The 15567-nt window shown below is 34.7% G+C and overlaps 1 protein-coding gene and 1 pseudogene across 1 annotated transcript; one reads left to right on the top strand and one right to left on the bottom strand.

Annotated features, from left to right (window-relative positions):
- The first annotated feature begins 3444 nt into the window (after positions 1-3444).
- Positions 3445-6928, top strand: LOC149192381 (uncharacterized). The gene is made up of 2 exons (XM_089406368.1): positions 3445-3988; positions 5782-6928. Exons 1-2 carry the CDS (start codon positions 3483-3485, stop codon positions 6857-6859), a joined length of 1584 nt encoding a protein of 527 aa, XP_089262494.1. The 5' UTR covers positions 3445-3482; the 3' UTR covers positions 6860-6928.
- A 945-nt stretch (positions 6929-7873) lies between these two features.
- On the bottom strand, positions 7874-13547 carry LOC149192380 (alkaline ceramidase TOD1-like; annotated as a pseudogene).
- Positions 13548-15567: the final 2020 nt, after the last annotated feature.

Here is a 15567-nt window from a genome sequence, read left to right as displayed (position 1 = left end):
GTTTGTGCAATTATTATTCAACTAGATCCTCATTTATGCTCTAATAATTTTACATGGTATCGAAGTTATAGGGGTCTGGAGAAGATGCATGAACAATATTTTGCAGGTTTGAAAATCAAGAATTGAAAATCGTTTGGAGATTTGATTTCCATATTAGAATATTGGAGAATTGCTGCAATTGTTGCTACATCTACAAGGTGAAAGAATGGAATTCTCATCTTTAGCTATTCTTACTCCGTATAACTACTTCCAATGGAAGCCATAGATTTTGCTTCACCTCAAAGGCAAAGGCTTGTATCAGATAGTTATGAATATGGAAGTTGAACCTAATTCCACCATTGAAGAATCCAAATACTTCAACGGGATAGATAAGGCTTTTGGTCTTCTATTGTTGATCATATCTCCAGCATTATGTTTCCATATTGACACATGTACCACTCCGAATGAAGTTTGGACAACCTTGGAGAACTTATTTGGAAAGCGGGATGAGATGCGGGCTCATATTCTTGAAAATGAGTTAAATTACTTAGATTCAAACAGCTTTGAGAACATTCACGATTTCTTTATGAAATTCAAATCATTGCTTCTACAATTACATGATTATTGGATCAATGAATCCAAATAGGAAGTTCAATAGATCCTTTCTATTTTGTTTAGATTAGGTCTTGAATATGTTGTTTTTGTTTCTACATTTCATACAGTTAGACTTGCAACTGGAGATAAATGGAAAATGTCCAAACTTGATGCATTTATTGAGTCTCTCATTCATGAGCAGGATAAGCTCATCAAAATGGGTTCATTAAAGTCTTCAAATGCACATGCACTTGCCATGCATGAGAAAGGAAAGTCCAACTCGAAACCAAATCAACAATCCAAAGGCAAAGGAAAGACAAGAGATCTAGATCCAAGAAATGGAGGAAATCGAAACCCTCCTTATGACTCTTCCAGCTCCAAGGGTAAGAAGGGAAAGAAAGGAAACTCCAAGTGTCCTTATTGTAATAAGGGTTATCATCCTAAATCCTCTTGCATGCAAATACTATTGATCTGATGGCAAAGTCTCTTCACCAAAATAATCTTGGTAATCACATTCCAGAAAGTGTCAAGTAGAAGATGGAAGAAACACCATTAGAAACAAGGGGTAATGGTCATGCTTTGATTTCCCTTCATTCTACAATGCAAGAATTATCATCGATTCAAGAGCTTCGCACCATATGGTTTCTTCAAAGGAAACCTTTTCTTCTCTACATGCATACTCGAGACCTCTTATTCTCGTGGGGGACAATTCTGCAGTTGAAGCAACTGGACAAGGAGGAGTGCAATTCGATAATAGAAGTGTTGAGAATGTCTTGCACATTTCAATGCTTTCTATGAATCTTCTTTCAGTGTATCAGATGACACACTCTGCCACAAGAAGGAAAGTGGAATTTACCCCCACTTCCATGAGCATTTATAATATGCAAACCAACTTGAAGATTGCATCTGGCAAGGTAAATTATCAATTTTGTTTGTAAACATTTTCTAATTTTCTTCCTCAGTCACATTCTATTTTTCTACTTACACATGCAAATGAAGAAAGTAGGATTTGGCATGAGAGAATGGGGCACTTGAATTTCATATATATGCATGCAGCAACTTAGCAAGCAAGGGATGGTTAAAGGATTGTTGGCCATTGAATTTTTAAATGGCATTTGTAATGGATGTGCTCTTGGAAAGCATCCACAAGACAAGTTCGAGAAGGGGCATGCATGGAGAGCCTCTTCACCTTTGGAGGTTGTACATAGTGATCTCATGGGTCCATTTCTAGTACCTTCAATGAGCAAAGCAAGATATGTGTTTTCATTTATGTAGCTGATTTTCAATTATAAACTTTAGTTATTAGCATGCATTCTCAAATCTTCTATTCCTTTTGTGTATCTTTGCACCTTTAGGGGCAATTGCTAGTTACTAATGATATATGCCTTATATCAACCACATTTACTAATGTGGTTGTGCTAGTTAAATATGGATATTCACTCCCACTTATAATGCTAAAAACACCATAAATCATATTCATATAACATTTTATTTGATTTAGTACAATTATTTTAAAATAAATCTCAATCTTGAATTATTTTTAAAATATTCTATCAAATTAATCATCCACCCAATAATTATTAATTGAGCGGAGAGACTCATTCTACAACAAAGTATGAGCGAATGCTTAAGTTTTTACATATGTCTCTTCCCTAAAAAATTTATGTTCTAAATAGAAAAATAATGTCTGTTATAATAAAAAATTATATGAGTAAGATGTTTAAATCTTATACATTCCTAAAATATTTCAACCAGAGATTTCAATCAACTATTTGAAGTTTTGAAGATCTATGTTAACTAATTTATGTTGATATCAATTTCATATAATAATTAATATTGACATATACTTAAAAATATATTACTAATAAAAAACCATTTTAATATAAATTAAGTATATATTATATATCTTTTAAAAAAAATTATGTAGATATAATTAAAAAATGCATTTTTATGGTTAAAAAATATATTTGGTCCTATATATATTCTCTTTAACATTCAAAAATAAAATTTAAACAATGAAAAATAACATATTGTATTTTACACTCTAAAAAAGTTTGCACGTGAAAAAATTTGATATCTCCTCATGTTAGATTTTTATTTAAGATGAATCTATAATGATACTTAAATTAAAATTTCAAAACCTTATTCTACAAAATACTATCACTATAGAACCAATTCAAATATATTTCAATAAATCAAATCTTATTATTATTTTTTCTTGGAGTCTTCTATGGAGACGGAGGAATTGCCCAGACAGCCAAAAGTGACCGCAATCTGGGCAAAAAAAAATTCAAAAATTCTTGTAGTAACAGTGTTTGAATCTTGTTTTTGATGGTAGAAATGAATTCATACCATCACAAACTTCTAAGGCACCCAAAATATTGAAGTTTGACAGCTATAACTTGGATTTAGATAAATTCCTGCCGAATTTTATCAAACTATGACCAGAATTTACATAATTTTCAGGGAAAAAAACAATTTTATTAAACTACTGTTTTTTATTATTATTGAAATTACCTATTTTTAATTTTTTTACCCTATTGAAAATATTGAAATAAAAATTAACCTAGTTTCCACTGCACGTACTTTGCCATGTGTTTATGTACGTTATCTCGAAGCTAGTTGGACAGTAAAGCACAGAAGTCAAAATCAGAATTTTGTTTGGTGTCATGGTAAACACGGGTTATAAATCGAAGGCAGACTCTGCGTGAGAGAACGTGACCACATGACAGCAATGGACGCAAAACAAATCAGTGAACACTAAGAAGGTACACAGAGCATGGCAAACGAGACTTCTGCGAATGGCCGAATCAAATACAAACAAGTAGTTTTTAGGTTGGCATTATCTTCGAAACCAATGCCGTGAATGACTCGAATTATTAATATGCGAAGATGGAGAAGGTGTAGATATGAACAATAATATGGAAGAAATTTGCACCAGTGGATTAGCAATATCCATGGATCGATGGATGTTGAAGAAACTCTGGTGTTCCTGGTACTTCCTCTGGATATGTTTGCTTATCTCTTCAGTAGTCGTCTACACCCCACTGCTATTCTCTATCTCGGATCTTCATAATCACAGTGTCAAATGCAGGGACTCTGCACTAAACAGCATATCTAGTAGCCCAAAACCAGGATCCCACATTTTAGCTCCCTACTCTGGCGATATTCGTCTGCTGGAAACTTCATGGAACGAGCTCAGTTTTGACCCCAACCCACCTCAAAAGCGCCTCAACATCGCCTTATTTGTGAAGAAATGGCCGGCCAAGGGCATGGCTGGGGGTCTGGAGCGCCATGCTCAGACTTTGCACCGGGCGCTGGCTAGGCGAGGCCATGTTGTGCATGTGTTCACTGCAGGGTCCAAGGTCGAGGACGAGAAAGAAGACAAGTGTATGCACTTTCACTGGAGCGATAGGTAAAATTTTAACACGAGTTTAGATTGCAGTAGCAAGATCAGGTTGTATTGATATTTCGTGATGAATTTTTACTATCTATATTGATGGTAGAGTTTAGATTGCAGCAGCAAGATCAGGTTGTATTCCTATTTCGTGAATTTTTATTATTTATATTGATAGTAGATTTGAGGAATATTTTGGTATATTAGGAAGAAATGGTATTTTGGCAGCAACCAGTAAGATTGTGAATTTTTATTTTTTTAAATGTACTTTTAAATATATAAATGGATTCAGCATTTTCAAAAACAGTTTAGGCACTTTATTTTTATTATTGAACAACTTAAACTTATAATTTTTATAAATCTCTATTATTGAACAATTTAAACTTATGATTTTTATAAATCTCTATTAGATTTTGAACAAAATTGATTAGAAAAAAAAAATTCAAAAAATAATTATTTCTTTTATTAAGTGTTTTCGCATATGACTATTGTTATATTAATTACAGAATTTAGAAATATTTTAAATTGATGGTAGAATTTGAAAATCTTAAAAAAAAATTAAAAACTTTGTAGTGTCCAAAATATTTCCCAAATCTATAATCAAATTAAATTCACTTTTTACATTGATGATGAATTTTGAAAAAAAAAAAATATATATATTACCATGTCCAAAATATTCCTAATTTTATAATCAAATTAAATTCAACTGTGACTTTTAAATTCTTATCATTTAATATAAACCATTTAAATAATTATGAATTATACGTCTCATATAAATTTAAGCCCCCTACCAATCTCGATATTGAATTTCGTTTCGTATTTGAAACAAATTTATATATTTTGATATTTATAAGATATATACTTCTCCATGATATTTATCAGATATATAGTTCTATATATCAAAATCATACTTTCTGTTTGTTTTTTTCTTTCAATTATACAAATTTTTTTCTCAAATCATATTCAAATTCAAATATCACTACCATGGTTTACATCCGTTGATCCAGTGAGGGATTTGATTTCTGTGAGAGTAACTAAACAGTAAAATGGATTTTTGGTATAAAGCTGTTTTTCTGCCGAGTGTATAAGATTTATGAAATATTTTTATATTTCATGATAATCAATTAATTTCAGTTATTTAAAAATATTTTTAATATTTTATCAAATTAATATAATTATATATTTTGATTTATATATTTAATATTTGCTATAATTTATTTTTAAGTATAGAAGTTAATTTTAAAGCTCAGTATAATGTGTAATTCTGTTTTTCTGTTGTGAAACTTGGAATTTTATTCATAATGGTCCAAATAAAAAATTAAATAACTATTCAAAATATTTAAATAATATCTGCTGATAAAAAAATTTGCACTTGAAAAAATTGGATCTTCTCAGTTTATTTTAATTTTGTATTTAAGATAGATCTATGCTGATTTATTTATATGTTTAAATAAGCAGTGAATAATAGATACTTCTATATTATAAATTTTCTGAATATTTTTCATTATCTATATTTTTTACTTAAATAATATTTAAATTGAAAATGACTAAGGCGGTTTAGGGATTTGATTTTGCTAAAAAAAAATTGCTTATTTCAAAAATATTTTAAAATAAGATAAAAAAGAAGCAACTTAATCAATTGACTTTATTCATGTTCAAAATATTTCCAAAATATACACCAATTTTTACAGTGAATAATCTTAATAATCTTAATGTTAAATTCTTGATATCTATCCGATATATACTTCTATATTGAAATCTTAGTTTTTTTTTTTAACTGAACTGTAAACTGTACAAATGAATCTCAACAGGAGCGAAGCTTGGGAACATTTTCACAAAGTGAACGCGAGCCTAGACAAGGGATTCGACATCATACACAGCGAGAGCGTTTGCCTCGATCACCGCAAGGCCCGCAACTTGTGCAACGTGGTATCGACGTGGCATGGAATTGGGTACGAGATCGTCCACTCCGACATCTTGCAGGAGCTCAGCAGGGGCCCCTACGAGCCCCGGACACCGACACTAGACAGGGCTCTGCGGGAGCGGATCCTGAGAGTTGTGAAGGAGATCAAATTCTTTCCCGACTATCGACACCATGTGGCAATCATCGACTATGTGGGGGAAGTGCTGAGGACCGTGTACATGTTACCCTTGGACAATGTTCATATCATACTCAACGGTGTGGACGAGGCCCGATTCAGGCCTGACAGCGACAGGGGCCGAGGGTTTCGTCTGCGATACAATGTGCCTCTGGAGGCGAAACTCGTTCTGGGAATGGCCGGAAGGCTGGTCAAGGACAAGGGCCACCCGCTGGCTTTTAGGGTCCTTCAGGAGCTTTTGGCCACCAAAGAAAATGAAGATATATACGTTTTGATTGCGGGGAATGGACCCTGGGCGGCCAGGTACAAAGACCTGGGGCATAATGTTAAAGTCTTGGGTCCTCTGAGCTTGGCTCAGCTCGGGGATTTCTATAATGCTTTGGATATATTTGTGAACCCTACGCTGAGGTCTCAGGGGCTTGACCATACCCTCATAGAGGCCATGCTGTGTGGAAAGCCATTGTTGGCCACTCATTTTAATAGTATACGGAAGAGTGTGATCGTGAGTTCTGAATTTGGTTATACGTTCAGTCCGAAGATTGAATCGTTGAAGAGGGCGCTGCAGAGAGTTGTTGAGGATGGGAAGGAGGTCCTGAGAGAGAAGGGTTTGGCTTGTTATCAGAGAGCTTCGAGGCTGTTCGCTGGTCACAAGATGGCTTCTGCTTATGAGCGATTGTTTCTTTGTATTTCGAGCAAGTGTGGTGTTGATCAGACTGTGGATTTTTGCAAGTATCCTCTTGATTCTGACTCCTTTTCTGTAACTCTTCCTCGGGGTTCTATTGACCAGTGACAACCTAAGGTCTCTAAAGGTCTCGAAGAAGGGAACCATAAAATATTTGAAGCCTTATCCATATTCCTTTTGCGTGATCTTATTTGGTTCTCAATTTCCTTTGTTTAATAATCTTTCTATAAGGTAAAATAGTTTAAGAATAGCATTTGCATCCAATGTTGCAAAGGAAACGCAGTAAGGGATAAATTAAGGAGCAATGGTGACATAGGAATAGAAAAATCTAAATAAGGTGCAAAAATGTGCATAAATTGAGGAGCAATAGTGACATAGGAATATGCAAATCTAAATAAGATGCAGAAATGTGCATAAATAGAAGAGCAATGGCGACATAGGGATAGGAAAATCTAAAAAAGATGCAGAAATGTAACAATCAACATATGGGGACATTTGTTCCCACGTCACACCTCCTTTAATAAAAGCTCTATCACGATGGTGCACATGCAAGCCTATACAACTTGTACCAAATTTCAATTCAGGATTGCGACGAAGAGCCACCTAGAAAAATTCTTTGTTTCTGTTTGAGTTAAAAATGTTTTCATGGCGTACACCCAGTTTGGATACCAGCTGTCCAGAAGAGCACGTTTCATTGTATTTTCCTTCATTTCCAGTATAACCAGAATCACCACTGGAATTCACATGGAAAAATAATTCAGTCTCTATCAATGCCATTAAATGCAATACACATATTAGATATAGGTGCACAATCTCTATCATCTCATGTTGGCAGAAGCAGTAAAAATGATTTCAATTACTGAGAAGTAAATCAGTCATCTAATCCAATCTAGCACAAAATTAACACGCATGGCATCCATCAACATCATGGATTGGTAAAATTTGCAGGTATGGATCCTCCCATATTCTGCTATTTCTCGCTATTTCATGACCCTTCACAGTTTAAAAAATTGATAGCTTCTGGAAATTGTAATATTAGCGGTCAATCAAATTTGAAATGAATTAATACAATCAAACAGAATAATATTAGCAGCCAATCAAATTTGAAATGAATTAATACAATCAAACAGAATATGTAGCCCACATTCTGTCCAAATACGATTTCCAGGCTCTAGATTCATAAACCAAAGAAATTTTCCGGTCCAAAGGAGGCTCAAAAATTTGCCGATCCAAAGGAGGCTCTTTGAAAATGCTTCGATTGACTTTGTAAGAATGTTGATATACATTTGTTATTGCATTAAAAATGGTTGATTCGAACATGTGAATCCTCACTTTGGGGGTCATCATGTCTCTTACATATGCAAATGGCAACTGATCCTGAGGATCGAAGAAATCTAATTCATTGAATAACAGGCAAGAAAATAGCTTCATTGAAAGGGTGTGCTTTCTCAATATCAATGCAGTATCAGCCACATCTGTAATGCCAACAACAACCCACAAAATCAAAAAATCAGTTACAGAGAGAACCAACCTCAAAACAAATCTCAGATGCTATCCCACTAAAACTTCACCATAATTGAGCAAAGTTGAGTTCTCATACCACTTCTTGAGGGAAGATTTTCAGAGCTCCAAGGTTGCAAGCCATTGGCACAGTAACTGTCCATTTGATACCTCACAGCTTCTTTGCTCCACTTTCTCCATATGACTTTAAAAACGGCTTCCTCCATGGTATGAGTATTGTAAGGATGCTTTGAGATAGCAATATCAACGTTGTGAGTTACAAGGAGATTTTCCAAAATTTACAAAAGATCAAGAACAAGTTGTAGCTTGGCATCCTTCCAAATGTTGTAAACACAGTTTGGGAAAAGCCTGTGGGAAAGATACTTGGGTATGCGGCCATTCATTACAGATTCCTTGTATGGCAACTCCCTGACCAAAACAATGTGCCAAATTCCAATTCTATGAGACTCATTGGGCTTGATCTGGTATCTGGCAAGAAGTGTGAGAGTTGCATTGTCCATAAACATGAAGAAACAAATGTTTTCTATTGTGATTTTCTTAACATTCTTGGGTTTATTAATCTTTCATAGGCTCCAAATATAGTTGAAATTACCACACCCCCCTTGCACTGTTCCATGACCTTCTTGTCTTCTTCAGACACAAGGAACCCTCGGGTACGGTAATTGGCAAAACCACAAGGCAAATCAATCCCTTCAGAATAATTGAAATACCTTTTTCTTTCCTTCACATCCAGATTTCCACTGAAGGTCACTGGACCTGAAGTTGAATTGGGGTTTTCAGTTCCTTTCATGTACGGTAGCCGAGATTTACCAAATAACGCTTATTTCTGAATCTCATGAACAATAGCCGAGACTGCCATCAACAACGAAACATAGTTTTAGCCTTATTACTTTAACAGACATGCATGCCATAAGGTAATGTTTCTTGATAGATCTCTCAAATTGTTAAATATGAGGATCTCTGATTACCTGAAAACTCAGAATATAAGTGGCAAGACCGATTCACCATGGCTGTAGCTTTCCTGAGAAAATACTTCTCCGCATCATAATCTGAAGGGTATTCGAGGAACTGCATCGCAGAAGACAATAGAAATTGTATATTAATACCTATCATGATCGAACCTTTCAGGACTCATATAAGCACAAGTGCCCACAAAGGAATTTCACTGGGCCAAAGTGTGAGCCAACATAGTTCTGACACCGAAATCAGGAATCTTGACTTCTCTTATTGATCAGTAAATTGGAGGGCTTTATATCACGGTGAACAATTTTGTTCTGGTGCAGGTAATGCAAGCCCTTGAGCACCTGCCTGGCAACCTCAGCCAAATAGTGTTCTGGGATTTTCTTGTGGGTTTGAAGAACCTACGCAAGGGTTCCACCATCCATGTAGTCTAACACAAAAGAGACTCATATATTTGTATTGTCTCAAATCAACATCTGTCCCCACATTACAACTCCTTTAATAAAAACTCTGTCACGATGGTGCACATGCAAGCCTATACAACTTGTACCAAATTTCAGTTCAGGATTGCGTTGACAACGAAGAGCCGGCTGGAAAAATTCTTTGTTTCTGTTTGAGTTAAAAAAAAATTCATGGCATACACCGAGTTTGGATATCAGCTGTCCAGAAGAGCATGTTTCATTCTATTTTCCTTCATTTCCGGTATAACCAGAATCACCAATGGAATTTACATGGAAAAACAATTCAGTCCTATCAACTCCATTAAATGCAATACACATATTAGATATAGGTGCACAGTCTCTATCATCTCTTGTTGGCAGAGGCAGTAAAAGTGACTTAAATTATTGAGAAGTAAATCAATCATCTAATCCAATCTAGCACAAAATTAACACCAATGGCATCCATCAACATCATGCATTGGTTCAACTTGCAGTTGTGGATCCTCCCATATTCTGCTATTTCATGACCATTCACATTTTAAAAAATTGATAGCTTTTGCAGGCTATAATCTACAATCAAACAGAATATGCAGCCCACATTCTATCCAAATACGATTTGCAGGCTCTGGATTCATAACCCAAAGAAATTTGTAGGTCCAAAGGAGGCTCTTTGAAAATGCTTCGATTGACATTGTAAGAGTGTCAATATTCATTTGTTATTGTATTAAAAATGGTTGATTCGAACATGTGAATCCTCACTTTGGGCGTCATCATGTGTCTTACATATGCAAATGGCAACTGATCATGAGGATTGAAGATTTCTAATTCATTGAATAACATGCAAGAAAATCGCTTCATTGGAAGCGTGTGCGAAGGGTGTGCTTTCTCAATATCAGTGCAATATCAGGCACATCTGTATTGCCAACAACACACAAAATCAAAAAATCAGTTAAAGAGAGAACCAACCTCAAAACAAATCTCAGATGATATCACACTAAAACTTCACCATAATTGAGCAAAGTTGAGTTCTCGTACCACTGTTGTAGGAAGCTTTTGAGAGCTCCAAGGTTGCAAGCCATTGGCACAGTAATTGTCCATTTGATATCTCACATCTACTTTGTTCCCACCAACTTTCTCCATCTGACTATAAAAATGGCTTCCTTCGTGGTATCAGTATCACAGGAAACGATAAAGAATACCAAATGCAACCAATTACCTGGCAAAATCAATAAAGGCCTTGTGCATTGGGGTGTTGAAGGAGAATTGTCAATATGTCAGCTACAAAATATATCCATCCCATGTTATTAATTTATTTTTGCACACAACTTAGAAATTGATTAGAATCATATCTTAACAATAACATAGACATACTTTAATGTACATTTTGTTGAATTTAACAATAGTATTGGCTTATTAGATTCTGTTTGGAACAACTTAGCAAATGAAACTGAAAATTTTAGGAGTTTTATATGCCATTTATGCTTTTTATTTACCTTTTTTCTGCTTGTCCATTGCAAGTATTAGATCAAACCCTTAAAAGTCTATAGGTGATATAGACCTTGATATAGAAGTTATCTGTATTCCACATTTCTTGGCTGCATTCTTCGTCTTGGGATCTGCAGGATCGCCCTTCAAATAATTTCAACATATTAATATGTGATACCTATTTATTGCAGTATAATAGACAAAAATACCAATTCAATTAGCCTTGACCCATGATAAGCTAGAAGCTACCTCATGGTAGTCAATAGTTCCAGCAGAGTCAATTTTGAATGCTGATGTCAATCCCCTTTTCTGCACAGCATCACGAAATACAACCTCTGCAGTGGGACTCCGAAAAATGTTGCCTTCCAAGAACAAGAATAAAAAGAGATTATTTTCGTGGAGAGATTAGCAAATATTTTTTCAACTACTTAAGATATCTAAACTTGCAATGCTTTTATCATCCCCAATTGCAACAATAGGAGCCAATAACAAATCATTATCCTTGACAAATCATATAATAATTTTTCCACAGCTACTAATTAGTATCCTTCTTGACACTGATATGCATCACGGCCTTGAAAAAGAAATCATGAGCATTGAGATATCAACGGTAAGTAGTTACTAAAATTTCTGCTTTGTAAAGGACTGAAGTAATGCATAACTCTACATGAAATATTTAGTTACCATGAATTGGTAATTATTCTACAAAGTTTTTATGAAGAATTTTATAGTGGATATTATCTCATGTGATTGTTGTTTTTGTTCCATTTTCTACTGGAAAGTTGAACTCATGATTAAATATTAAAAAATGTGCATCATTATAAACTTAACAACTTATGTAAACATGAAGCGGGCTCACGTATTTGAATAAAACTGAAACACATCACTCAGCACTAAAAACAGAAAGATGGAAACCAAATCCTTGGCCCTGGATTCCACTAAAATGTTTCAGCTAGAGTTAATGACTAAAGACACTAAAATGTTTCAGCTAGAGTTAATGACTAAAGACACAAACATTGAGTGTAGAGAGCATAATGAGCCACACTCCTTGGTGACCGGCTCTGTTTTGACATGAAATTGACAACCAGAAACACAGAAAAAATAATCTTTGAACCCAATTTACATTTGAAAGCGAAATTCTCTTTCTGATTTTGGTATATCATCATCTTCAACAAATAAGTTTCAAAATATATTTTCCATAAGGAAAAAATGTCAATCTAAATGATTTATTGTTAACCTTCAGGTCTCTAATTTCTCTGCTTCACCTTCATTTTTAAACCCAATATAATCTTTGAACCCGATTTACATTTGAAAGTGAAACCCGATATAATCTTTGAACCCGATTTACATTTGAAAGTGAAATTCTCTTTCTGATTTTGGTATAAGAATGTCAATAATTTGTTTTGCTAAAATAATAATCATATAAACAGATGCAACAACCCAACTATATACATAAATGAATATATAAATATCTAATAAAGTTTTATGTTAATAAATTTCACAAATGAAAAATTCAATGAATGCGTTTGTAAATACTTTCTTGACATTAAAATATATGTATTGATGGAGTTTAGAAAATGCGCAGCAAATTTAAGAAGGAATGCCTAAAACACAAACGGCATGCTTTCACCATTGTATTTTTTATTAAATTTAATAAAGTTGCTGGACGGATAGGATATATGCCTAAAACGCATGAACGACATGCTTTCACCATTGCATTTTTTAATTAAATTTAATAAAATTCATGTGCCGATAGGATATTCCGTAAGTCTATGGCATAGTCTAACAATAGGTGTATATTTTGAAATCAAATAGGATATTTGTGTGCCCATGATTTCTGGCTAAAATAGTTTACAATGCCGGTAAGGAGAGAGAATATGAAAGTTGTCGAAAATGAAGCCTATGGCATAGTGTGTATATTTTGAAATCAAACAGGATATTTGTGTGCCCATGATTTCTGGCTAAAATAGTTTACAATGCTAGTAAAGAGAGAGAATATGAAAGTTGTCGAATGAACTTTTCAGTGAAGGGTGGAATTCAAACAATTACCATGTTAAACTAAATTCATAAATAACCATACCCATCGGTTGCAAAGTAATTTAGCCAATTAAAATAGCCATTTTACCAAAATTGTGTAATTTATCCAATGAGACAAACATAAAAACTTGACAATAACTATTAATATTCAACAAAACATAGGCCTTTTTTCTCACTACCTTTGTACAACGAGAGCAGAGAATGTCTTCCCCCAGGGTGCCAATAGCTTTTCGAGAGAACTTGGCCCTTGGTCCATAATTCTGATATTCGGCATAGAAAAGAGCCATTCTTGATACATTTTCCACAGTCTGCCACACTCTGTGAACATCTGGATTGGAATTGAAATCCCTCATATATTCTTTGGTTCCATCCACTCTGCAGTGTTGAAAGACCAACCATGCTCAGTGAGCAGCGTCCGTCTCATCCCCCTTTGTTATGGGATTCGTCTCACTAGAATTTGATTTAAATTAACGGGGCACACCAGAATTTGATTTAAGCTAACAGCGGCGCAGCAGAATGGAACAGTTGTCGAATACTGTGGCCAGCGGCGCACCAAAATGGAATAGTTGTCGAATACTGCTAGAATTTGATTTAAATTAACGGGGGCACACCAGAATTTGATTTAAGCTAACAGCGGCGCAGCAGAATGGAACAATTGTCCAATACTGTGGCCAGCGGCGCACCAGAATGGAATAGTTGTCGAATACTGCGGCCAGCTATAACAAAATTTTGTGCATGAAGGTGGTTGGATTCATGCCCCACTAACCAAGGTAGGATCGGTTGCCGCTTGGTTAAAGCGGTTTGCAATTCAAATCAACGGCCTACCACAATCTAATCGTCTAACATGAAATCGAATGGTGCAAACAGAGGACACGAGGGCAGCTAGGGAGTTGTTTTCACATAAGAACGCCTTACGACGTAATTAGGGCTTTCTTCATTCTTCTGCAAGTATATATTAAGGGCTAGATTATAGTCCCTTTTAAAAAAATTGGATCAGCAAGTGTATCTTAAGGGCTAGCATATAGTCCCTTTTAAAAATTTTGGATCGAGTGCGCAGTTGAGATGTGCGGGTCAGGAAGCAAATGATTTCTGTGGGACTAAATTGTATCGTCTAGAATTAGTAACATGGAATTAGCCTTTCAGAGCTTAATCCCAATTAAACCTCCAAAGTTTACATGACTTGTATTTGTGTTGGTAAATAGTTGTAAAGTTAACGATAAAACTGTCAAAGTTTTCAAATTTGTAATGTTTCAAGCTGGGAGATTGTAAATACAATTAATTTTCTACTTAATCATGATTTATTTTACTTAATTATGAATTTATAAAGTGTTGAAAAGATCTAATTTATTGAGATGCAATTTTTTTTTACAAATGTGTAATTGTTCTCATTTTTAGAATTGCAGGCTATAATGTATCAATAGATTCAATACTCTGAAATGTGTAAACTATATAAATCAAGCTTGCAATTCTAACAATTTGTATTAAATTTCAATACTCTGAAATTTTTCTAACAATTTGTATTAAATTTCAATACTCTGAATTTTTTTTAAACACTCCAGTGTGTAAATATATAAATATATAAATTAAGGGGGCAATTCTAACAAATTTTTATTAAATTTAAAACAAAATTGAGTGAAAAATATATCTGAAAAATAACTAAAATGCAAAATAATAATAGAATAATGTTTTAATCATAATTTTCTTTTTTCAATTACTTTATAATATTAAGACAGACACTAAAATATTTAGGTGATATGGTCATTGAAATCATGTTCTCAATAATGGGCATTTATTTGTCATGGAATCACATCTGATCCAAACTATAGATTTTCAAGATTTCTGGTGTCATAATCTTCATGTCACCATGTTTTTATCCAAGTTTTTCCCTCTCTGAAAGCTATGTGATATGCTATTCTGACACGATTTACAAGAACATATTCTGATCGCCAAAATGACTGTCTCAAACGACCGCTTACTGAAAACCCAAAAACATGTCTTGATTGAAAATTTCATTAAAGGTTAATATTAACATTCACCATCTGATCCCCGGATGCGAGTGATTAAAAACAGAAAGAATGACACGAGCCATCACGTGGCCGAGTGTCAAGACCACATGCAAAGGTGGTACCATGGGGTGAAGGCGTTAAGGCGTTTTAATGTGGTGAAGGCCGGAGATGAGACGGCATTAATGCCTGTCCTCTCGGCTCGAGGGAGGCAGGTGAGCAGTCGAGCGATGGAGAGGTTTAAGCGGGGGAGTATGGCTGGTTTGCGGAAGTATGGAGCGTCTGGTGGAGAGACCCTCCTCTGTGCTAGCCGCAAGGTGAATGCAGAGCCGAGGGGGGAAACGGGAGAATGTGAGATTGCGACACATCG

Source organism: Pinus tabuliformis, chromosome 2_2 (genome assembly GCF_031772625.1).
Source record: "Pinus tabuliformis cultivar Carrire ecotype Pingquan chromosome 2_2, CPIR1, whole genome shotgun sequence".
In the NCBI taxonomy this organism is placed as follows: domain Eukaryota; kingdom Viridiplantae; phylum Streptophyta; class Pinopsida; order Pinales; family Pinaceae; genus Pinus; species Pinus tabuliformis.
Note: the sequence above shows the minus strand (reverse complement) of the source record. Positions and strands in the feature narration are given on the sequence as shown.